The 27,884-nt window shown below is 32.2% G+C and overlaps 1 protein-coding gene across 1 annotated transcript in view; it reads left to right on the top strand.

Moving 5' to 3' along the window:
• The window catches only part of LOC124540347 (trichohyalin), a 104,462-nt gene that overhangs the window by 37,254 nt on the left and 39,324 nt on the right, over positions 1 to 27,884 (top strand). The window contains exons 2-3 of the mRNA XM_047117863.1: positions 11,176 to 11,249; positions 11,378 to 11,599. Of these exons, the coding sequence (XP_046973819.1) occupies positions 11,458 to 11,599 (142 nt within the window). The 5' untranslated portion in view covers positions 11,176 to 11,249; positions 11,378 to 11,457. The remainder of the gene's footprint in view (positions 1 to 11,175; positions 11,250 to 11,377; positions 11,600 to 27,884) is intronic.

The following is a 27,884-nucleotide window of genomic DNA, read 5'->3' as shown; positions in this document are numbered from 1 at the left end:
CTAAACAAATAAATTTATCTGCCAAAAAAAATGAATTTCATGAATATCTGATTTGAATGATTTTAAAGGAGATTTGAGTTATTATAAAGCCTTTAGATTATGAATGTGATAAATAAACAAAACGCTTCAAACAATGTAATTTTAACATCCGTTATACTTAATGAATGTGTGAGTCAACGGAGATCTGCATCTTCACTCAATGTCAATGTAAATTTTAATATGTGCTAAATCCTCTCCAAGAAATATAGACTTTATGCATATTATGTTAAAGTTGCATTTCCTTTATCGGATTCTTTCAGATATGTTTTTCTTCCGTCCGGTGTTAGTTTTTTTTTTACTCTAAATATCAATAATTGTAGTGTTAACATTTAATTACTCAATAATATACATATGTAATGTATATAGTGCATCATATTTTATTTACTTTAATCCTCCAATATGCATTTATATGCATATTGGAGGATTAAAGTAGATGGAGGATTAAAGTTTTAGTTAACTTTGATATTTACTTGGTAAATAGCACACATACAAAGAGACACGCAGATACATATGCACAAGCACACACGCACATGAACACACACACAGACACATAGAACATCGAAATAATGGTACAATGATGGCAAATGATAAAGTATATTTCAGTTCTAATTATTTTCCAGTTTATATAAACCTATTAAGTGATTTAAACGCTGCGTACTTATGTACTAATAATGATCTTTAAAAAGCAAATTAAGTGCTAAGAAAATCTAATAGCAACGCAAATAAATCCTGGATAAGTTTAGCTATAGAATGTTGTTTTAAATTTTCGCGATTACACATTGAAATAAAACTAGTTATAACGGATTTGAATCGCGTTATTTTTAACATCCCGACGTTTCGAGCGCTTTACAGCGTTCGTGGTCACGGGTAGAATCTACCTATTTATAACTAGTTTTATTTTAGCTACAGAAGCTACTTAAGTTAATCGCATCGCAATCGGTGGACGATCATCATTATGGTCAAGGTGAACAAGTACTGTCGGTCTGTTATTGAATAATAATGTATTCGAACTAATTAAACATCATTAAGATGAAACGAGAAAAACAATATCTTAATAGATTTTAAACGTGTGCTTTATAATATTCGAATAACATGACTAGGTTAATTTAGTTTAAGCTAGCGGATACCGTCCCAGCTTTGCTTTGTGTACATGTTTTTTTGTAAATTTATATATTAATAAATTTCGAGTCGAGATGGCCCAGCGGCTAGAACGCGTGCATCTTAACCAATGATTACGGCTTCAAACCCAGGCAAGCGCCGTCGATTCACGTGCTTAATTTGTATTTATAATTCATCTCGTGCTCAGAGGCGAAGGAAAACATCGTGAGGAAACCTGCATGTGACAAATTTCATAAAAATTCTGTCACATGTGTATTCCACCAACCCGCATTGGAACAGCGACTTGCCAAATATCTTTGTGCGCGTTGGGATAGATGTCACAGTGACATCGAGCCAGCGCGCATTTTACAATATAATCTGAGAGGTATTTGTTTTCTTTGCGAAAAGGTACGATTGTTTTGAAATCTTGGGAAAGTTCTTATTGGCACTTACATGAAGATTTCTGCCATAATGTTATCAATATACAGTGAGTCATATTGCTTGCAAAATGAGAAAGATTTGGAGCAAGTACTTCTTGCAGTGCTGTTTAAAGCAATGTGTGATACTTACCACCTAACCAATCAATCAATCAAAATATACTTTATTCAAGTGGGCTTTTTCAAGCACTTTTATATTCAATTATATCATATCATCATCATATAACAATTAAGTGAAGCTACCACCGATTCGGAAAGTAGATTTCACCGAGAAGAACAGGTAAGAAACTCAGTAGTTGCTCTTTTTCAACATATTAACAATCAGAGTAATTTCCACATGTGCCTGAAAGGTAGAGTAAAGCTGTGGCCACTAATTATTTGGCTTATTTACCGGTATTCCTCGTATACATAAAAACTAGTAACTTTAACATAAAAGTATTGTTTTACTCATTTACAGGTTACGATACATTTTTAATTATATTCCGATCTGGATAATTGTGTTAACATTAATTTAAATAATTGTATTTAATTAACATGACTTTGTATTTTTTAAATGTTAAAAAAGAATAACTACTGAGTTTCTTGTCGGTTCTTCTCGGTAGAATCTACTTTCCGAACCGGTGGTAGCTTCACTTAATTGGAAAATGACGATTCAAAAGTGATAATAAAAGCCTACTTAAATAAAGTTTATTTTGATTTGATTTAAATGGAATTGGAAAATGGCTAAACTATTTCTTTATAAGATTCGATTGACAAGTTATTATAGTACCTAGTTTCTAAACGGCTTATCTTTAGTTAATTAACTGTAGCATACTTGTTTTGTGAGAACATTATTCATTCGTGTTAAGACGAAAAGAAGCACAGGTTATAAATATTACATTTCGTAACTGCATTCACTTGGACTTGTATCTTAATTTGTGGAGTGCCTTGGCCGCGATATCTGAGGGGTGATTAAATGTTGTATCTGTACATTAAAAAAAAATATAGCGTTCATTTCAAAATCCTTATGAAAAAAAATAAAGTTATTTTAATTGACATAAAACTAGGAAGTATAAAGAATGCACATTGCACGGCCTTCGTATCGAAAAAAGCATCTAGCTAAGTTCCGTGAATTGTTTACAGTGTTTATCGAAGCTTAAATTTTGTATTGTTGTAAGAAAATTGTATAATAATACATTGAATTATTATCTTGGACTACAAAAAGTGTACCTTAGCCTCATAAAAGAAATCGATTAAGAATAAATTACAGACAAGCATGATTAAATAAAATAAATGTAATTTATACATTCAAATATAGAATACAGTAATAATACGATTCATTAAAAAAAAAAAAAAAAAAAAAAAAAACAATTTCGTTAGTGTGGTAATTAATGTACAATACAATATTTTTTAATGTTCAATAGTTGTATGTATAATATTTCCAGGGCGAAACAATAATTACCCCTAAATGTAAAAAGTAGTACCCATTTAATTTTGTCATTAAAATTCATTCGTGATTAATGCGTAAAAGTCGTGTTAAATTTTTTACTCTTTTAAAATTTCCTACGAAGGTAAGATATTCACAGATAATGGGTCATTGGACCTTGCAAAGCCATTTTCGGATAGTCGCCATTTTGTCGAAATGTTTCCGCGAGCCCGCGCAATGTTAACGACATATTGACAGATGTCATATTGGTAAAAATTTAAAAAAAAGAATTCGGTATATTTTTTTTCGGATATCCGTATACGTCGAAACCTTCAAGCTTAGTTCGATCAATAATTATTACGATACATTGCAAATAAATAGTCTTGATATTAAACCAAAAGAAGTTTTAAAATAGAAACTTTTTTATTTATTTTAGGCTGTCTATTTATGATACGAGGCTGTTATCCTTGATCTTTTGCTAGTTGTGATATGCAAAATACATTAATTTTTAGAGATTTTTGTTTTATGCACAAAGTGGTTGCAATCTGAACTTATCAATCAAGATTATCCAAAGACATAAATTATTAATTTTTGTCATAGCGAAGAGTCCAAGATTTTTCCGGGACAAATTCAAAAGGGCTGGGTATTTCTTTTGAACCTAAACAAATACCTACTCAACAAATATGTAATATTTGTTACAAGCGGATATCCTGCAAACAAGACTAAATAATACTGGTAAAGTTTAAGACTAAATAAAGAATAATTTAAATGTCATTTTTTTTACGGCTTATATTTACTAAAAAAACTGCAAACGATAACAAACTTCGGTAATTATGGTGGAATCTTTTTTAAAGTAAAAATAAAAAAATTATATGGCTCTAGCACTCACTGGCTTACGGTGCCATTTAAGTATCAAAAACACAAATAAAAAAATAACATCAAAATCGGTCTAGCCTTGGATGTTCAGTAATAATGTAAATAAATAAATATACATTGAAATAAGAACAGGATAGTAAAAGAAAATAAATTATTACCTTCTAATTCGCTGTATCTGGTTAAAAAGTAGCTATTAACGAGAAACAATGTACCAGGCGAATATAAGCTTTAAAGAGTCGTCGCAACACTTGCTACACTACACTGCTATTTTCAATGTTTGCCGGACGCTGTTTGAATAATAAGTATATGACGACATAATTTTGTAATAATTCATGAGGTACGCGGATTGGATAAGCTTAGTAAGCTTATTTATTACATTTTAGAAGTAAATAGAGCAGTTAGATTCGGGGGACGCTTTGACTCGACTACTAATGTGAGCCGAGGTGGTCTAGTGGAAAGAACAAGTGACTCTTAAACAAATATTGTGAATTCGAACAAGGGTAAAGCATCGTGTTTATGTGTCTTTATAATTAATCTTTTGCTCAGTGTGACTGATGCCGGGGATCTTATTGATATCTTTTTAATTAGCTCCTAATTAACTTCTCATGATTTTAATAAGAACTCTTCTACTAATTGTGAAATAAATAATACAATAAAATAACATATATGTCTCAGCTAACTAATTTAATTAGACTTTTAATTTCATCAAGAGTGCCGTCCAACCGAAGAATGTCTTGTTTTGTCTTCAAGAGGCTTAAAAACATTCTTCCAATACATTTTCTGTCCATAAAATTGAATAATATGTCTTAAATTAACTTAAATATTCTCTAGCAAAATTACCTTTACATACGAATGTCAAAAGCACTTTTTAATTGTTATTTTGTGAAGGATAACAGTTATATTATAAGGAATAATAGTATAAGATTACTTTATCTGCATTAATAAAAAACTGTAGCTGTTAGCTTTTAGATTTATATAGCTAATATAATTTAACTTTTCTATGAAATGCTACACCTTCTTAGAACTTGTTCTGTATCAACTGTTAAGGAAAAAAACATGAATATGCTAATCAAATTGCTTTACTACCAAGAAAGATAAGATTAGAATTAAATATATATTAGTTAAAATCAATTTAATGTAAGTCGACTTGCTTAATGTAATCATAATGTTACCATCTTTTTTACAAGCTGATATATTACTTTCAAGCCTATATACGGTGTCTCTTATTTTATAAATAAATACTGGACAATATCACATACATTATTCTGATCCCAATGTAAGTAGCTAAAGTGTGTGTTATGGAAAATCTGAAGTAACGACGGTACCAACACCAAGACCCAAGACAAAATCGAAAACTAATGAACTTTTTCTACATCGACTCAGCCGGAAAAACAAAATATTGATATAAATATTCATTAATATATATCAACGTATCACAGTAATAAATAGTTAACATTCTAGCTATTGTAATGGCATGAAATGAAACAAAAAAGGCTAGCAACACTGGTAACAGGAGACTGGTTCATTTTGCCCGAGAGGATCGGAATTGCCATTCGAAAGGGAAATGTTGCTAGCATTCTTGACACAATTTCACGCAATCACGATTAGCTACTGCTAATTTTTTTTTTTATTTCTGTTTACTTATTTAAATGCAAATAATTCATATATAAATAAAAATGTTTCGATTGTAAAACATAATATGAGTCTCACTGCTGAAATATATTTTACACTACTGTAATTAATGCGAGAGCTAAGATTGCCTAGGGGTTAGAACACATACTACATCCGATGATTGCAGGATCAAACCCAGGCAAGCACCACTATATATATAATTATGTGCTTAACTTGTGTTTACAATTCATATCGTGCTCGGCGGTGAAGGAAAACATCGTGACGAAACCTGCGTGTCTCATTTCACCGAAATTCTGCCAGATGTGAAACCAACCCGCATTGGAGCAGCGTGTTGGAATATGCTCCAAACCTTCTCCTCCAACGGAGAGGCCTTTGCCCAGCAGTGGGAAATTTACAGGTCGTTGTTGTTGTTGTAATTTACGAAATATTGGTCATTAATTTTAGTATTAATAGAAGTATCAATAACATTCTCACTTAGTTTAAGGGCAACTGCTCATAAAAGCTGTGAATAAAAATAAACAACTTTTACCACCTACGTACATCCGACTGTTACCCATTATGGTAAGGTAGGCTTATGTGTGACGTCATCCGCTGAGTATAGTCAGTTGGTGACGTTTCATTGAAATTCTTTGTCATACTAATTACACGTTTCCCATTCATCATACCTGCCAGCGTGCCAGACTATTTATCTATATTTTATTTGATAGTGAGGCACAGTGCAGTTAGTGGTCGCCAAACGTTTTGAAGAGGTTTAGCCATAGATGTGCAGAAAAATAAAGGTAGTTCTTAATTGAACTTAATTGTGGTGATTTAATAAAGATTTAATATTAGAAAGCGAAAAGCTACTGGCCAGTTAGAGAGCATTACTACGGCTGTACAACAAAAAAAGAAAGAAAATTGGTATCTACAAACTCCAATTCTTTTGAGTTAACGTGAAGTTTCATGGGAGATCTACTAGTGATTAATTAAGCGCGAAAGAAACCTACATGGACTGTAGTGACAAGCGCTGTGTGTTCAACTATTAACAGAAAATTATGTCATTTACCAAACTCCGGGACATATCAGTTTGCCTAAGAAGAGAAAGGCGGTTACACGATTATGTAAATAATTCAGTATATACATATAGTATATTATATATAAACAGATGGATAGGAATTACGCAGCCGGTCTAAATTAACTAGTATACAAATAGATCTATTGACCTGAAAACGTATTTTACTTAACTGCGTATTGAAATGTTCTTAAGACAGCTTAAAAGCTTACTTACTACAAGGATGTACGTAGTACTTACTACTAACTAACATGACTGTATTTTCAAATGTTGAAAAAGAGTAACTAATGATTTTTTTGCCGGTTCTTCTCTTGTAAAATGACGATTCAAAAGTGCATGTAAAAGCCTCCTTGAATAATGTATCCTTTGATTTTGATTTTAATCGATTAACGGCCTGTATTCTTCCCACTGTAAGCGTCATGGGTGATTATGGATATTTTCACCTAGATTGTTCAGATTTCTTTGTATTTTCCTTCCTCGCGGGATGAATTATAAATCAAAATTTCACCCAGTTCAGTTCAGTCGCTTGAATTCACAATATTCGCTTAAGAATCTGATATTCCATCCACCTGAACATCTCATCTTTACGTGCAGAAAACTTCATATAGAATTAAAGGTATATTGTAAATGCCCTAGAGATTTCCGCAAGAACTGCATTACTACCTACGTCGAATATCATCAACGTGTACCTATTTATTAGGTCTTCATTCGATCAGGTATTCTTATCCATTTCTATAATAAAATTCCGCAGACATTTTTAACTTTACCGTCTCGTAAATTCAAATCGTTTATAAAAAATACATTGAAAAAGGCGTATTATTCGATACAAGATTTTGTAGATGATAAAAAAGCGTGGAATTAATACCTGTTGACTTCCAGGCAGGATATATTAATTTAAATAATTGTATCAATTAACATGACTGTATTTTTTTAAATGTTGAAAAAGAGTAACTACTGAGTTTCTTCCCAGTTCTTCTCGATAGAATCTACTTTCCGAACCGGTAGTAGCTTCACTTAATTGTTAAATGACGATTCAAAAGTGCTTTTAAAAGCCCACTTGAATAAAGTATACTCTGATTTAGATTTTTGATTTTATGGTCGTCGATATTATAATCATATATCATTTATTTCCTAATTCATATTTATGTAACTTGTGAATGATTTCTTGATGATAAGAGGATAAAGATCTATTCGCGAATTCCCTTCACGTGTAATATCGAGTTTTAATAAATTTGACTTAACAAATGTAATTAATTGTTATTTTTGGTGTCTTTAATTTAGTCTTCTCACACACACTAGGACAAATTGTAAGCATGAGTGAAATTCACGCATACTAATGCACTATTACAAAGAAAATGCATTCGAATTGAGAACTTCCACCTTTTTTGAAGCTATCATATATTATAATAAATATTGGACAACATCACATACATTACTCTGATCCCAATGTAAGTAGCTAAAGAACTTGTGTTATGGAAAATCAGAAGTAACGACGGTAACACAAACACCCAGACCCAAGATAACATAGAAAACTAATAATAATCTACATTGACTCGGCCGGGATTCCCACCATGAGAACCGGGGTACACACTACTGGACCACGGAGGTTGTCAAGTTGTTGTCGTAATTATAAGCTGTCATCTTCTATGAATATAATATTTACTTACATACTTTATACTGGATAGTTTGTGAAGGGAATAAATATTCCCTTGTATTATTTTTTTTAAATTTTGTTAATTCGCTTTGGAATTATGCTGGTAAGGTTTGATTTTGACCAACTTCTAGAGTAAAGATTCGGCATTAGACGCCTATATATCCGTAAGTTTCTCACAAATTACTGATTTAGATAACCCGAAGGGTTTTCGGAGAGAGCCAAGTCATCAACAGCAGAGTTTTGTTTAAATTTGACAAATGATGGGTTTCCTCAAGTTTTTTCCTTTGAGATGAATTATAAACACAAATGAAGCAAATAAAAAAATAAAGGCTGGTTTTGAGCCCGTAATCATCGGTTAGTATGTACTCAATTTACAACTCTATAATAGTATTTACACATAAAATTACATAGAAGAACTAACAATACTGTTTCACTTTCGCTTCTACACTTATCTCGCTAAATTCCAATAAAAAATAATGTCATAATTTTAATTAAAATGCATAGGAAATTAAATTGATATTAAAAAGGTCAGAGAAACAATTAGGTAAGCAATAACCAATCTCGCTTCGTAATAACAAATTAGACGTAAAAACATCAACACTATCGTAACGCGTACTAGAGATCAGACTAAACCGTGTTTGGCGCAAACGTAGACTTCAAGCGGGGAAAAGAGTTGCCTCAGACTACAAAACGAAAGGCCTATGGAAGATTAGAAACATCATAATGAAGCAATAACCTCTTGACAATTTAGTAAACAAAGAATGAATATTCACAATCATAATAACATTGTTAATTTTGATAGAACTAGTGGTAATCATTGTATCGATACAAGAAGTAAGAATAAGCTTACGCCAATTGTTTGATTCTAAAAGGTCAATAAAACCTTCTTGGGCACAAATTTTGCAAGTATTTTTAACTTTGCCGCTTCATAATTTCAAATAGTTTTTTTAAAAAATATCATTTAATGAAATTTGATGAAATAAGCGAGATATATTATATAACTTTGTATTACAAACGTTGAAAATGAGTAACTAATTAATTTCTTGCCAGGGTTTTCTCGCTAGCATCTAATTTCTGATTATCGGTCATAGCTCTACGTCTATCACAGTTGCGTAAAATAACGATTCTAACTTGGATAAAGTATATTTTAATTAACAGCGAATACAAACTTCCGGTAGAGCAAAATTACTCTTAAAAATAAGTAATAAACATTTTTCAAAATTGATCTAAATTTAACTAGTTATTATTTTACTGGCACGTAGCTTCGCATAACATTTAATAGCATAAATAAGAGAAGAAAAATTAACTATAAAACTTTTTAAATTAACATGGTTATTCTTATTACTAAAGTTATTAATTGCGGGATATTTAACATGTTTTTAATTTTTATTCGGTGAAGCTCGATATTTCGACATTATCTATGAGTCTCGTGAACAAGACATGGTAGCTTCACTTAATTGTAAAATGACGCTTCAAAAGTGCTTGTAAAAGCCTACTTGAATAAAGATTATTTTGATTTGATTTGATTTATCCGAGAGAGAGGGCGCTATGAAATAATTACTAGAAAAATGATGTGGCAATATATAGAAATGGTATCGCTTCCGTATGTGCCTTGCACCACAAACACTTGCTCACGTCCAAGCTCTTGCGATTTCATGTCGCAATATTTGAACCAGTGACCACATTCGTAACATTCGACAGGCTGAGACTAAACTGGTTCTTTGATTACTATATGTAGTTTTTTTTTCTGACAACCGCGCAATCAATGAAGCTAATGCACTAAAACAGGTTGTATATTATATGTATGTGATTATTTAAATCCGATTTGGATAAATGAGCTCATAGCGATATCCTTTCTAAACATTCAGTACAAAATATCAATGGATAATCACTACTTAAGCATAAAACAAAATAATTTTCTCTGTCCCTATATCATTATATATACTTAAATCTTTAAAACTACATAACGGATTTTGATGCGGTTTTTTTAATAGATAGAGTGGTTCGAGAAGAAGGTTTTATATATAATACATAGATAATTTATTAAAGAAACACTGATAATTTTAGAATTTTCTACTGTGATGTCATATCATTGCACCCGTGCAAAGCCGGGTCGCTAATTATGTTTACAAAAATTGTATGTCAATAATTTTTTTTTTTTATTTATGCTACAAGGGCATTGGTATCGCTTTATTCAGACAACGATTTAAATAATTATCTCTGCACTGTTATTTTCCAAAAACCCACTCATTACTTTTAGTATGATGAAATTGTATCGTATTCGAACATTACAAAATCGTCTACTACTAAAAATAGAAAACATGATAGTATTTTATATTTAACGATTATTATCTGATACAAACATTAGCGGATTAGTGACGTGAACAACTTGAGTAATGGTTTATCGATGTCGATTAATGGGAAGATATTGTTGTATTGTCTGACGTTTAAAAAGCTAATCTGTCAAATGAACAATAAACAAAGTTCTTGTAGGAATTGTAAAGAATTATAAAACTTTAGACGTATTTTGTATGCGGTTTTGTTTCTTGACCTTTAAGCATGTTTTTTCTCAGTCTATACATACATATAATAAAATTGAAGTGTCTGTTTGTAATATTTTTTTATTCAATGGATGTATACACGATACATATATCAAAATAACATTTTTTACAATTTTCTTTCTATCTGTCTGTTTGTTCCGGCTAATCTCTGGAACGGCTGGACCGATTTTAACGGGACTTTCACTGGCAGATAACTGATATAATTATGAGTAACTTTGGCTACAATATATATTTTGCTATATTCAAACGCGTACAAGGTCGCGGGCACAGCTATTAGTTATATATACTTAGTACTTTTATTTATTTCAACAGTTATTTTTCTTTTGTGAGATTGTAATCCGAGTGCTACTTACATATTTATTGTGAGCAAATCTTTAAGACTATTAGATAAGATCTTTAACCAAATATTTTATTTGTTACAGAACAATATGCGGCAGTGTTTATGATATTGCTGCAATAAGAAAACCGAACTCATGTTTCACAACAACTTGAGGAGGTGAGACATAAAAACATACCTACACTTTCCATTTAGTAATACTTATTCCGGCTCAAATATTTTAATGAGTACGATAAATTAGTAATACTACGAATCAGATAAATTATTTCACGAGTAAAAATTTACAGATTAATAATATCAATGAGCAAATCGATTTAATCGATAATAACACAGACGGGGTACCAAAGATCGGGTACCCCCGTATCCGATGTCTGAAACTGGTATCAAGAAAGAGACGCAAGAAAGCGATGGGGTAGCCAAGAGCGAGAAAGCAAATACTGAGATCAAGGAGAAAGAGGGGAAGCAAAGATCTGTGTCGTTTAATAGGGACGTACACGTCAAACGATTCGGTGAGTCGATAGACATGTAATGGTATCCCTTTGGCATCCAATTGCTTGCAATGTTTTAAAAAAATATATGTTAGGGCAAAACGAAATTTAAAAAAAGAACAGAGCAAAAAGGCGCCAAAACTGATACATCATATTTAACGTTTTTTTTTAATTTACACATGAATATTTAAATAATATTTTGGTATTTGAAATCAGTTTGATTGAGATATCTTCAATAAATTATGGGTATATAATATTAAACATTGCAAATAAATGGATAAATCCATGTAGTACGGCCTATAAAGGGATACCAATTAACCGACTAATTTTAATAAACTTACATAAGTAACAATGGTGTAAAACGTGGCGTCTTTTTAATTTACTCAGTTATTCAATTAATCACTATGACTAACTAAATGACTAATAGATCTTCCGTCTTTGTAGATTTCAATCTTTTCACTCTTCGGCATGACATTTGTCACGATTTTTTATCTGTACTAAAAAAACGTTCAATAAACAATCTAAAAAACTTTTTAATAACGTTACATACTTATGCCTTAATTCACATTTATAAAAAATAATGGATACATACAATATTAAATTAAATAAATCAATTAATTCTAGGGCATAAACAAACGAACAATCCATTTAAAAATAATTAAAATGACAATACAATGCAAAGGAATAAAAAAGAAACCAATAGTAATAATTGGCACTAAAATCAACAATGAAATAGATTAATATGAAATATTAACACTTATGGTTATGTAATTGGAATCGATATCTAGCTGAGATATACATATATATTTATATAATCGATTGAAACATATTGAAGGTCTTACTTGGATCCGTCTCAATCTTTGTAATGACGGTACTCTATGAGGCATTAATATAATTTAATTTATATTTCGAACTGTTTTAAAAAAAGAACGTTAAATTCACTTGAATTAAAACCAATAGATTTTGAATTATAAAGTCGTGTTCTATTTTTGTTTCTTAGAAACAAATAAATAAGCAAAGGTGACAAATTAAATGACTAATGAATTGATGTAATATATGATCGTTCGAAATAATTATTCATTCGTTTTTTACAGTTAATGTATTTATATCGTCTTAAAATCGATCTACAAACGAACCGGACATTGCTGATTAACAAATATTTATGAATAACAAGTTTCTGCAAATAAAACTGATGTGTCATCTATATCTATACACATAATAAAATTTAAGTGTGCATGTGTATGTGTACACGGCACACACTCCAAAATAACATTAAAATTTTTGTCTGTTTGTCTGTTCTTTACCGATTTTGACGGGACTTTCACTAGTAGAAAACTGACGTAATGACTTAGGCTGCAATAAAAACTTTTTGGTAAAAATCATACGCGAACGAAGTCGCAGGCACATCTAGTATGTAATAAAACAGCTTTGTATTGATCAAAAGAATGAGAATTTACTTAAAATAATCTTGTTACCAATTCATTTTGTGATACAGTTTTCACTAAGAGATTATCTAGTAACCACATAGATTAAAATTAAGTAAACCAAAAATATTGGGACGTAACACTCAGTGATTGAAATAAAACTAACCGAATGACTAAAATGTAATAATAATCTTAATGGTACATTTATGACTGGCTAATGGATCATCTGAAGGTAAGCACCCACCAACCATAGACACCGCTCCAAGGAATTTTAACTATTTCTTATATCGCCTTAGCGCCACCAACTTAGGGTACAAAGACGCTATTTTCCTTGTGGCTCGCTCACCCCTCAATTCTGAACACAACAATATTATTCTATTAACCTGCATTCTTATTTTAAAGCAAAGCAGTAGGTATATATTAAAAAAGGACTGCATTCAGCACAAAAAATGTTACATTAAATCTTATATATACTCAAATTCACGTCGCACTAAATGGTAACAATTAGAGCCGGATAGTGTTGTCTGTTGTCGATAGTTATCGGTTTTTTATATCGCGATCGTGATTGCATTGACCGTGATTTTAGTCAAGAATTATATGGCAAGACGTATTATGCCCGGATTTTTTCAATCTAAATTTGGATATTGTTTATAATTCATTTTTTTACACCCCAAGAAGAATTTGTGTTTATAATTTATCTCGTGCTCGGCGGTCAAGGAACACCTCGTGAGGAAACCTGCATGTGTCTAATTTCATAGACATTCTGCCACATATGTATTCCACCAACCCGCATTGGAACAGCTTGGTTAAATATGTTCCAAACCTTCTTAAAAACTGAGAGGAGGCCTTATATTTTTTCTTTTTTTTATGGTACCTATAGGTTGGCGGACGAGCATATGGGCCACCTGATGGTAAGTGGTCACCATCGCCCATAGACTTTGACGCTGTAAGTATTATTAACTATTCTTTATTATATATATAAGATGTTATGTACCTTGTGCCTGTAGTTACACTGGCTCACTCACCCTTCAGACCGGAACACAACAATACTGAGTACTGTTGTTTGGCGGTAGAATAACTGATGAGTGGGTGGTACCTACCCAGACGGGCTTGCACAAAGCCCTACCACCAAGTAAAGCTGTGCGAAATTTACAGACTGGTATTGTTGTTGTTTATTTTCTACGCTCAAATAAATAAAATAAAAACAAAAACACTTTCATATCACATAATATTAATAACAAAAATACACATTTAAATATGAATAAAAAAATAAATTACGTATATTTATGGGCTTTTCCGTTTCGATTAAAAACATGCTTAATAAAAAGCCAATCGATTAATTATTTGATTAAAAAATATTTCCTCGTTACAAAAACGATTATTTCAATATAAAAAGATAAACCTTACACTATATTATATTTAAAACACGGATTTCAACAAGTCGTTTTGATACCGCACATATTTCTTATAAGTGCAGATTATATCAATCACAAAAAAGGTTCTATTTAAAGGAGGTGTTAATTAAATTCAATCCACGCTAAGTTAAGTCATTTTGTTAGTGATTTAAAATAAAACAGCCAATTGTTATATTGAATGCCCATTCTATAAACGTAATGATTACGAATAGTAATAAAATAATTTGCTGCCGTCTCTTTCAATATTTTTTTTATTACAATACAAAACTGTTATTTAATTATATTTTAAATATGTCCTGGTGACTAATTCTACGAATTATAACTATATTACAATTAATACATTGTACAATTCTACTAACGCAACCATTTAGTTATGCTTTGGTCAAAGTTTGATTGGAACATAATCGTGATAGTATCGTAACTTTTATAAATTAGTAGAAAAATGCCTAATTTACAATGCGAAAAATAAAGTGTCAATATATATTATAAGTATAAAAATGGTTATTTATTAAAGAAAGTTAAAAATAATACTTAATTTATTCAAAAAATCCATAGATAAAAATGCATTTTTTTAGACGATTGTCACGTGACATAAAATGCTTCTGATTGGCCGGGCTTATGATGAAGTTGCTTGTTAACCTTGTTCCCCTGATATATGTACCACAGATTAAACTACAGGCAAGTGACGTCACCGCTCCCTTGCAGAGCCATATTGTTCAAGTAGCGTTTTTGCGCGCTGTTTAAATATGACATTTTTCGGCAAATATGTACTAGAAATAACAAAAAGAACTTCTAAGGTTACTTAACCTCTACTAAATAATATAAATGGATTTTAAAAACCAGTCAAATAGACTATTATCCCCAATTTCAACGTCATCATAAGAAGAATTGCCCTCTGTATGATTTTTTTATTACACTAGACAAAAACAAACCGTTTCCGCTAGGCTACAACACAAAACTATTTATCGTTAATTTATATCCATTTCAGCTGCTTAGGGTATCATGATTAGGCATAAATAAACTTTTTACTAAACATGGTAGACTTATTCTGTGGGAGTATTTAGTGTTACAAAAACCGTTTAAGCTGAATCAAAGAGCTCTGATAACATCTATGTCGGTCGAGTTAAAATTGTTTCAAGGTCCAAGTACTTTAGTTTATGCACCATTATCTTTTTTTTTGGTTGGTTTATAATAATATAGATCCTTTGGTTTTTGCAGTACCAATAGTCTGTAGGTGAAGGCGACTTGTATCAGTAAGTCTAATCAATAATTTCCCTTTCGAAATGATTATAAAAATTATTTAATTTAAAATTAAACTTCGAACATCGGATTGTAGATTATGTATAAAAATGAAATATTTGATAGTAATTACACTTTCGGTTTATTATTTAAAAATAACGTACTATATCGTAATCCTTAAAAAAGGGAATCAATTAACATAAGATTTATAAAAAAAAAACTTAAACTATTTTTATTGATTACATTAAAAATAGTTATTATTTATTTTTACACTTACTAGGATCACAGATAACAAAGGAACGTTTACTCACATAATAGTTATTTACATTAAGGCTTTAAAAAACTATAAAAGTATATAATAAGTAGTATATATTTCCGCAAGAGTATTAGAATTACCATCCAGCGTAAAAACATTCAACTTTGTATGCATATACGCATTCATGCCACAATTCTACGCGTGCATGACATGTGTAGTTTTTTATGTAATAGACAGACCAGCAAATATGTCACCTGATTTTAAACCACCATATACCATCTCCAATACGCCACCAACCTTGGGAAGATATTATATCCCTTGCAACATTTCGCACACCATTAAAACCAGAACACATCAATACAAGTATTACTTTCTGACATTCAGAATACCAAAATTAAAATAAACATTATTCAAGTAGGCTTTTGCAAGCACTTACGAATCAACAAACAACAACAGCCTGTAATTTCCTACAGCTGGGCTAAAGCCTCCTATCTTTTTTAAGGAGAAGGTATTAATACACATGTGGCAGAATTTCTATGAAATTAGACACATGCAGGTTTCTTTACGATTTTTTTCTTCACGAGGACGAGATGAATTATAAACACAAATTAATAACATGAAGATTTAGTGGTGCTTGTCTGTATTTGAACCCGCAATCATCGATGAAAATGCGCTCGTTCTAACCGCTGGGCCATCTCAGTTCATCGTCATTTAACAAAGAATATTAAGTGAAGCTACCACAGATTCGCAACGTAGATGTAATGAGTTAATACAAAACCCAATTAAACAAAAAATATTTTCGTTCATACAATCATTTAAACAATCACAGTTGGTATAATTCTTAGTTCTATTTATATCATATGTTTGTTGGACAAATTTGAACAAAATGTCAGTAGTTAGGCTTACGTAAGCACGCTATCGACGGTTGCGGACTTATTTGCGAAATACTAGGTACGAAAACTGAAACAGCTATTAGTGAAATGGTTTCATGTCGGCTGTTGCATGTGTCTTGTTATTTTTATCAATGCAGATTATACGGTCTTGTATTAAACTACTTGGAGAATACTCGACGTTGAAGAGCTTTATTGTTATAGTAATCATTTTGTCTATTTGCCGAGCAGTGTAACTAATTTGTCCATTATATTCAACTGAAATTTCGAAAACTTTATAGATGAAAGATTTTATTAAGTAAAGTTAAATATAATAAACTCATTTTCAATTCGATGACTTCTGTGTTCGAGTAGTGTGTACACCAAAAAAGTTCATTCGTTTTCTATGTTGTCTTGGGTCTGAGTGTCTGTGGTATCGTCGTTACTTCTGATTTTCCATAACACAAGTGCTTTAGCTACTTACATTGGATCAGAGTAATGTATGTGATGTTTTCCAATATTTATATATTTATAATAAAGGTAAATCAATCAATTAAAGCAATTTACTCGGTATCTGTACAGCTTTATTGATTTCTCATTGGTCTAGTAGATAGATCCCTATCCCGTGATCGGTAAGATCAAGCATACAAAGTTATTGAGGTTATTTGTTGAAAATTTCTCAGTAAAACCGTTGTTTCTTCGTCTTTCTCCTCGTATTGAATATGCTGTCCGCCAGATTATCAGGGTGAGGAAATACTGGACGCACCTTTGTTTGCGTTCATGCTTATATGTCATAGTTGCCTGGTCTCCCTTGAGATTGTCAGCCGTGACCAAAATCGATCAGGGCGTTATGACGTCATAAGTTGAAAGATTGAACTCTTCACCAAAGTATGTCATATGAATTGTTGTGTATGGGCGAATGAAGAGAACTTGACATAAACGTTTTCGGATGTTTTAATCTATACATGTAATAAGATTGTCTGTTTGTAATATTAAATAACAAAATAACATTCTTTCCAATTTTCGTCCGTATTAGTATCTGGAACTGGTTTGTTCTAATATCTGGAACGTCTGAAACGATTTCGAAAAGAGTCACTAGCAGAAAACTGATGTAAGGAGTAACTTAGGATGCAACAACAACTATTTTAAATTCAAATGCGCAGGAAGTCGCGGGCTCAACTAAATTTTAAATAAATATATATTTTTTATTTTTTATGGTAAAGGTTGGTGGACGAGCAGATGGGCCACCTGATGGTAAGTGGTCACCATCACCCATAGACAATGACGCTGTAAGAAATATTAACTATTCCCTACATCGTCAATGTGCCACCAACCTTGGGAACTAAGTTGTTATGTCCCTTGTGCCTGAAGTTATACTGGCTCACTCACCCGTATAATTATATATGTTTACATATACGTATAATTCTCAAGTGATTTGCATCGAATTCACGATCAGATAGAATCGCTTTATGCTTTTTAATATAATAAGACTAATGCTCTATATTTTTTGAAAGCTAAACATTTATGTAGATTTCCTTGTTTATCTAAATATGTATTTATGTAATACATTTGGCATTCTACATCCAAACAGCATTGCTTAGAATGATTACAGATATATATTTTAACTAAAGGTACAAGATACAAAGCACAACATAACACATACATGTAGATATAATATTAAAAATTATCCTCATTTTAATTAAAGTTTTGTAAGTGTCTTATCGAGATATCAGACCAATACATTATAGTTATAATAGTATTTAATGTTTATTGAAAATGTATTCTGACTAACTAACGGTTCCGGCATCTCGTTAACAATAAATCATAATGACGAAACGGAGTATAACCGGGGATAGAACTAGTCGTATCACTTGTAACAGCAATGTATGAAGCAATTTGCTAGGACACACTCCAGCCTGTCAAGTGTTTAAGTTTGCACACACAAACGCGACCAAGAGAAGCGTTGGCGATGCGAATACAAGTTTATTTACTATGTCGTTAAATACACTTTTATATTCTTGACATTTGGAATATGAGATCGAATCTATTTATATTGTCAATGCGAATGTAACTCTGCTTGTGTGTCTTCAACGGTCAAACAACTGAACCGAAATTGATGAAGCTCATTTCGAATTTTAAATTATTAGTTGGTTTCGAGTTAATTACAAAGTTTTACGTAGAATTAATTTGATAGATTCACAATGAAATGGTCATTCGTTAAAATCTTTGTACATAAAGATTGAGATATTTATTAAGTTAATATGAATTATAAGGATATATTATAGGAATTATAGGAATAGGTAACATTTGTTAAAGTATCATTATAATGATAATTATCTATGAATAGTGGTCATTTACTATAAGAATTTTTTGTCCTATAAGAAAAACAACATAAATTACATATAACATACCAGTTGACTGCGGTTTCGCTCGCGTTTTAGGAGTTTAGTTCTCATGTATTAGGCAAAAAAGTAGCTTCCTTCCTTAGAGTTCAAATTTGCATATCAAATTTCATCGATTCGGTTCAGTGGTAGTGAAAGAGCAACATACAGACATATAGAGTGACTTATACATTCATAATACTAGTATAAATTGAGTTATATAATTCTGAAATAGTTAAGTAACACTTAACTCATGTTACTTTACAAATATTTTTATCGTAATATTATTCGCTTCGCTTCATAAGGCTTCCACGCCTTACAGTACCGGTCGCTTGTAATTGTAAATTGTGTATAAATTATGTAACGATTTGACATCAATTGTGCTTGTATTGACATAAATAGTTATCGATTGTTTTTATCCAACTACTTCGGGTGTTGTTATAATTCTGTTCTTGTGTGTAAACCAGCGACCGTTAGTATCAGTCTTGCGCACGGTTGCAATACTGATACTATATACACTACAGAACTTGTTTATTTAATACACCGCATTAGAAACTTCTAAAATTAACAGTGTATCTTTCTATACATGGACGTATTACATGGACCTTCCTTTCGAATTACTTTATCTACAAAAATAAAAGTAAAGTAAAGTACAACCTGTTAATATCCCTCTGCTGGAATAAGGCCTCCTATTCAATTAAGGGGAGTGTTTGGAACATATTCCAACACGCTGTTCCAATGCGGTTGGTGAAATGCACTTGTGGCAGAATTTCGATGAAATTAGACACATGCTGGTTTCTTCACGATGTTTTCCTTCACCGCCGAGTACGAGATGAATTATGAACACAAATTAAGCTCATATGTATAGTGGTGATTGCCTGGGTTTGAACCCGCAATCATCGGTTAAGATGCACCCGTTCTAACCACTGGGCCATCTCGGCTCTCACTACTTTATTCCTACTTTACGAGTAAAGTAAGTTATATTATTTATATATATTATTTATACATATAAGTTTATATTATTTATATTATTATTCCTACTTTACTAATACAATATTCAATCAAAGTTGAATTGGAATAGAATCAGCAACGCATTATTACCTTTAAAATGCCAGCAGTCGTCAGCATTATAATAATTATCACATATTAGTAATTAATTAAATAGTAATATTAGAAAGGTCCCACAAGTGGGCTCTTTACCTGGGTATAAGGGTAAAATATAGTTGTCGTCTGTGTAAATTAATGGATGCTTTGCTTACAAACATCTAGCGTTTATTCATTATATTATTTGTGGTATAAAATTGTTCTATAAATATCTGCTAAAAATCTCAGAAAATTAAAATTAAATATTCTATAATTTACACAACTTTTTGATTAATAAACATAAAATTAGCATCGCCAAAGGTTAATATCAATTAGGAATAGCAATGGGCCAAGTATATAGCCTTGCGGCGGTCCTCATTCGTATCGTGTGGGTCGTCCATTTCGGCTTGCTGCTATACAGACACGCCTCATAAGGATTGGGTGACGGTTCTTAATATATGATCTTAAAAGATAAACATCGACATTGACCCATTCTGTAATACCATGTGTGGTCAACTCTTTCGAAAGCTTCGTTAAAATCGGAATTGAAGTGTTAATACTTGGATGATGGAATACTTTAAATACGAATTAATAATGCCAATTTAGAGTCTTGTTGATTTATTTTTAATAGATTTATACTTTTGTGAACGAGGATTAATTGATTGATGAATAATTAATACGAATGAGAGAATAATACTTTGTTATTTCGAAGAGAATTTGAAGGACAACGCTAATGATACATATTGCTACATATATAGCAGAATGTTAATAAAACAGTCTCTTGCTGTTTCTGTCTGGCTGAAAGCAAGAAATATAAAATCACTCGGTCATATTTTCACGAGGTTTATAAGTGATTCATGAGGCTTAATTGGAAAATTCATCAAAAAAAAACAGCATGGGAGTATACAACTTCCACATTCAAATATTGTAACTACTGAAAGTGTTTGTAAAAGCCTACTTGAATAAAGTATATTTTGATTTTGATTCCGAGATATTGAAAATTTTGTTCGATAGAAAACCTCGATTACATTTTTGACTAGATCTAGGGTTCGAACGTAGTACCACTAGATCAGTCGCCGTATATAGCTAGCCACTCGAGCAACGAACTAGGGTGTAACAAATATTTATTTTACATAATGTACTGACTGCGTTGTGTTACAATTAGTAGTACTAAATCATTTTTATATATTCAAGCCAAGAGTCTATTCACTTGCATTTCATGGCTCTGAAATAACATTGATCTGTTAAATTAAAACTCTAAAGAGTTCCATAAAAAACCAATCACCTACGGAACAGTAATGTATTCTTCTATTACACAAACGTCCTTAATGCTCCCAGCTAATATATCTCTAACTAATTTACATTAAATTCACATCTATTTGCCAAAAAAAGATTTCTTTCAAGTTTTTCGCAACGTAGGCCGAATTAATTTATTAGATGTCTCAGACTCAGTGATTTAATTATATATTCAAGTATTTATTGTTTTTCTAACCGTATTAGCTAGACAAGACAAGAGGTCTTGCCACAGCAGGTATGTAGGTAACATACCTGCTGTGGCAAGACCCCTTTATCTTTTATAGTTCATTTCACTGTAAGTCAAAATTCTTCGCAAATATAACACTAATTAACTGTACCGGTTTTGCACGGGTCAAATTTATGCGAAGTTAGATACGCCTATTGAAGGTGAAATATACAAAAATCGTCTTTCTTTCGCCAGTTCTTCTTCGGTCAGGGTATTTTGTTTTCCGAACCGTACGTATATCTAGTGTACGCTTCTATATTGAATAAAGGAATTTAAGTTTTATAAAAAATATTATTTTATTAATAATAAGCTGTCATATACAACAGCTTGTAAATTTCCCACTGCTGGGCTAAGGCCTCCTCTCCCTTTGAGGAGAAGTTTTGGAACACATTTCACCCCGCTGTTGTTCAATGCATCTTGTTTTTCACATACATGTATTCCACATACATGTGTGGTAGAATTTCTATGAAATTAGACACATGCAGGTTTCCTCACGATGTTTTCCTTAACCGCCGAACACGAGATGAATAATAAACACAAATTAAGCACGTGCATATTCAGTGGTACTTGCCTGGGTTTGAACCCGCAATCATCGGTTAAAATACATGCGTTCTAACCACTGGGCCAGCTCGGCTCATATTTTTCCCTACTTGAAGTTGAAATTTTCCAAACATCCTTCCTCTTCATGCTCAAATTTCAAATCAGGCGGATCTATAGTTTCAGAGATTTTCCAATTTATTCAGCATTTTTTATGGCATGTGTTGGTGAGTGATAGGCCATCTGATGGTGAGTGGTCACCTTCTCGACATAGACTTTGTCGCTGTAAGAAATATTGTATTATATATGTATTTACAGATTGTCGTTTGTTATTGTAAGTCGTTTCAACTTTACTTGATTACTGTTATATACAAATCCCAATGACCACATACTATAACAGCTAACACGTGTTCACCACATAAATATAATAATTATCTGTATTTTATTAAAATGTAGTCGTTTTTGTAGGCGGCAAAAAGTATGGGTTTAAGCGAAACCATCAATTATATAAGCCACGTGGGCTTTCAATTCGAAACCCATCGTCGTATCCATTATGACTTAATAGGCATTCTTGACATAAGGCCGTCTACACACGTTACTGAATAAAATACTATTATGATATATTGATCATCATCCTGCCCTTATCCCAGTTTTATTAGGGGTCGGCGCAACATATCCTCTCCTTCCACACTTCTCTGTCAGACGTCATCTCACAAGTAACACTATTTATAACCATATCGTCTTTCACACAATCCATCCATCGTTTCCTTGGTCGTCCTCTACCTCTGTATCCATCCACATCCATGCTCAAGGCCTTCCTTACAATATGTTCCTTATTTCTCCTTATTCTTTCTGCATATATAAATATCTATACTAATATTATAAATGTGAAAGTAACTATGTCTGTCTGTCGCTCTTTTACTACCAAATCAATGACCGGAATTTGATGAAATTCGGTATGAAGCAAAGTTGAACTTTAGGGAAGGACATGGGCTACTTTTGTCCAACACATGACAACCAACACCCTTAAACGCGAGCGAAGTCGCGGGCGACATCTTGTATCCTATAAACGAGCACTATTTACTTGGTGGTAGGGCTTTGTGCTAGCCCGTCTGAGTAGGTACCACCCACTCATCAGTTATTCTACCGCCAAATAACAGTACTCAGTATTGTTGTGTTCCGGTTTGAAGGGTGAGTGAGCCAGTGTAACTACAGCCACAAGGGATATAACATCTTAGTTCCCAAGGTTGGTGGCACATTGACGATGTAAAGAATAGTTATTATTTCTGACAGCGTTATTGTCTATGGGTGATGGTGACCACTTACCATCAGGTGACCCATTTGCTCGTCCGCCAACCTATACCATAAAATAAAACTTTTGGATCGTCATTTAATAACTATATTAAGTGAAAATACCGCTGATTCGGAATGTAGTGTTCTACCGAGAAGAACTGACATGAAACTTAGTAGTTATTCTCGCGTTATTTAATTAAATCCTATTAGGATATATAGTTATATGCTAGTCCGAGAAACTCTCTATAACAGAGCACAGCACACACAGCATGTTCTAAATTGCATAGTGCAGGATGCTATCCTTATCATTATTCTCACGAAGAAATCCCTGAAAGGAGAGTAATAGAGTAGTATATGAGAGTAATGTATATGTCATGTATATTTATAAAGATGCGTAAGTAACTACTTAGTTTTTAACTTTGCCGTTTCGTACATTCAAATCGTTTGTAAGAAAACATTGTTAGAAAAAGCATATTATTCGATATAAGATTTTATAAATGATAAAAAAGCGTGGAGTTAATACATGTTGACTTCCAAGCAAAATATATTAATTTAAATAATTGTATTTAACTAACATGACTTTGTATTTTTTAAATGTTAAAAAACAGTAACTACTGAGTTTCTTGCAGGTTCTTCTCGGTAGAATCTACTTTCCGAACCGGTGGTAGCTTCACTTAATTGTAAAATGACGATTCAAAAGTGCTTGTAAAAGCCTACTTGTATAAAGTTTATTTTGATTTGATTGTTTCTTACCGATTTTTCTCGATAGACGATTGAAAAGTACTTGAATAAAACAATTTTAAATCGATATATAAATGAACAATCAAGGAAGCATGATATATTCTAATTAGTAAGCAAAAGAGTTTTAAATTATTAATGAATTATGTATATTACAACATATTAAAATTGAAAAATTTTAAAGGCTCTGAGCTTCCCGGGATTGGGCGAATAATATATTCTATCAAATTTTCTCTAAGGAGCTTAGGGTACGAAAAATATTTTCGATCATTCTTAATTCATTTGAAAAAGTCATTTTATTTAGTTTAAGCTTGTAGCAAGCCTATGGCTGCAGCCTACATTATGAATTCCGTACATTGACCTTGAGCGACGAATTCTTAGCTACGATTTGATTGAGCTGAGATGGCCCAGTAGTTAGAACGCTTGCATCTTAACAGATGATTATAGGTTCAAACGCAGGCAAGTACCACTATATATATGTGTTTAATTTGTGTGAAAACATCGTGAGGAAACCTGTATGCGTCTAGTTTTATCGAAATTCTGCCGCATATGCATTCCACCAACCCGCATTGAAACAGCGTGGTGGAATATATTTCAAGCCCTCTCTGTACCTCTTACCTCCATCAGTAGTAAATTTACAGGCTGTTACTTAACTTTACATACTTTTTACAATTTGATTGATCATTCTAAACAGTCAATAAAATGTAATTTCACATCGACTACACATTTACATACGTCCGTTTATTTCTACTATTACTCTTTATACTTTATTGTATACAAGATATCTCATAAACTAACCTAACCTAACTGTTCTAATAATTACAAAATAAATGTACTTGTTTCTTACGCTTTGCATCATAAACAACTCTGGGTAGATACCCCATACTGATAATATATTCTAACGCCCAACAGTAGTACTCATTATTGTTGTATTCTGATTTGAAGAGTAAGTAAGTAAGTAAAGGCACAAGACAGAACATCTTAGTTACCAAGGTTGGTGGCGCATTCATTATATTATGAGACAACATCACATACATTACTCCGATCCCAATGTAAGTAGCTAAAGCAGTTGTGTTGTGGAAAATCGGAAGTAACGACGGTACCACAAACACCCAGACCTAAGACAACATAGAAAACTAATGATAATCTACATCGAATCGACCGGGAATCGAACCCGGGACCTCTGAGTGGCGTACCCATGAAAACCGGTGTACACACCACTCGACCATGGAGGTCGTCAAATTAAGGTCGATTAATTGGTTTGGTCGTGAAAGAGGGAGAGATATAGAGACAGAATTATTTTCACACTTATGTATGAGTATAGAGTATAGAGTGGACTGTCGGTAAAATATCGGTAAAAAAACTATTCTCTAAACCAGTGGTTGTTTTTTTCAGTCGGCGATATATATGAATTTGATGAAATTTGGTATGAAGCAAACTTGAACTCCAAGAAAGGACGTAGGCTACTTTTTTGCCGTACACATGACAACCAACACCTTTAAACATTCATATTTCTCGCAGTGCCAGTACCAATGATGACCACATACCGTCAATTTACGTTGTTTGAAGTGGGCATTTAGGTTAATTTCTTTTTTATTTGTTTAAATATCGGGCAGAAGTATGTTAATCGAAGCTCGTGTTCGGATCATATTTTATTGAAGTTTAGTTTGAATGATTGGCATTTGACCTCGACTAACAATCTAACGGTCACCAATTATAAATTTATAACACATTTAATTTGAATAATTTCTACACTAAACGTTTTTAAATCTTCTCATTATTTCATGAATAAAACATATCATTATATTTTATTAAAGTAAATAATTTATAAAACAAACGCGTGCTGTTTCATACTTGTTGAAAAGCGACATTCGTTGCGTAGCAAACATGTTTAAACAACAACAAGAACAGCCTGTAAATTTCCCACTGTTGGGCCAAGGCCTTCTCCCTCCGAGGAAATGGGTTTGGACTGACTCCCCCACGTTTTGTCATGTTTAAACGTTGAACAATAATTCGACCAAATTGTATTTGATAACGTTTATTGGGTTTGACATAAATTATTAAGTAATATTTTATTAAAGCAAAATATTTCAATATTCAAAAACATTTTTTTTTTCTACCGTGTGTAATATTTTATTGTTATGTTAATTGAAAGAACATAAAGTTCTTTGTATGCTACGTTGATCGCAACAAAATGTTCTATATGTACTGTGACAATATATATATTTGTCAGCCAAGAAAACCCTATAGTATATCTATCAATAGACTTTAATATTTACTTTACTAATCAAGGGGCTCGTATCGCTTCTTTCTTTCGATTATTGAGGCGCCCGTGACTAACACCGGCTCCAAATTTAACAATAACTATAAATACGTTATATAATCGTAAATCGACTTATGTAGTCTAATATTTTTCATTTCATTTTACTTAGGAGGACTCTAAAAAATATATTGCATACGAAATTATTTTCATCACTTTTTAGTGCATATTTATTTGTTTTAAAATAGTGTTTTGTTTGAAGTCGGTTTTTCTTATTGTTAAAATTTTTATTTATATTAAAAAAAAAATCCTATTTATCACTTCAATTAAGTTTAAAGCTTTGTTAAGAGTAATATTTGTTAGAGTATAATAATCATAGAGGTCAATATCGAATCTACAATAATCATATTGGCATTAATTTGACCTTACAATAATTTCATGACTGTTTAAGTTGCTTCAGAATCAAACGTAAACAATTTACATGACAAATCCATGACTTCACTATCTCGTAAACGGAAGCTGCCAAGGCTCTGCCCACTGTGTGCTCGTCTTTGTGTACTAATCAAGTAAAGGTCTTGTATTGTTAAAGAAGTTTCGTGTCAATCATTGTGGAATTAGCACTGTTTATAATGAGATGTTTTCAATTCGAACATATATTTTATCTGTGACGCACTTTGCGAGCTTATTTTTAACAATAATAAAATATAAATATTCTTTGAATCTCAAATATGTCGAGATATAGTCGAGATGGCCCAGTGGTTAGAACGCGTGCATCTTAACCGATGATTGCGGGTTCGAACCCAGGCAAGCACCGCTGATTCATGTGCTTAATTTGTCTTTCTAATTCATCTCGTGCTCAGCGGTGAAGGAAAACATCGTGAGGAAACCTTCATGTGACAAATTTCATAGAAATTCAGCCACATGTGTATTCCACCAACCCGCATTGGAACAGCGTGGTGGAATATGTTCCAAACCTTCTCAAAGGGAGAGGAGGCCTTTAGCCCAGCAGTGGGAATTTACAGGCTGTTGTTGTTGTTGTCTGTTGTACCTCAAATATAAAAACACAACTTAAAAGAAACGCTTAGTATTGAAAATTATATGTGTGTATTCACTCAATATTACGTTGATATTTTTATACCATTACTAGCGACCCGACCCGGATCCAGTTCGCACAGGTGCAATACTGATACTAATTATACAACAGAATTTGTTATTTACGATATCCTATTAGAAACTTCTAAAATTATCAGTGTTTCTTTATTATATTCTCCGTATATAATACAAAAACC

The sequence above is a fragment of the Vanessa cardui genome, chromosome 24 (assembly GCF_905220365.1).
Source record: "Vanessa cardui chromosome 24, ilVanCard2.1, whole genome shotgun sequence".
Classification (NCBI taxonomy): Eukaryota; Metazoa; Arthropoda; class Insecta; order Lepidoptera; family Nymphalidae; genus Vanessa; species Vanessa cardui.
Note: the sequence above shows the minus strand (reverse complement) of the source record. Positions and strands in the feature narration are given on the sequence as shown.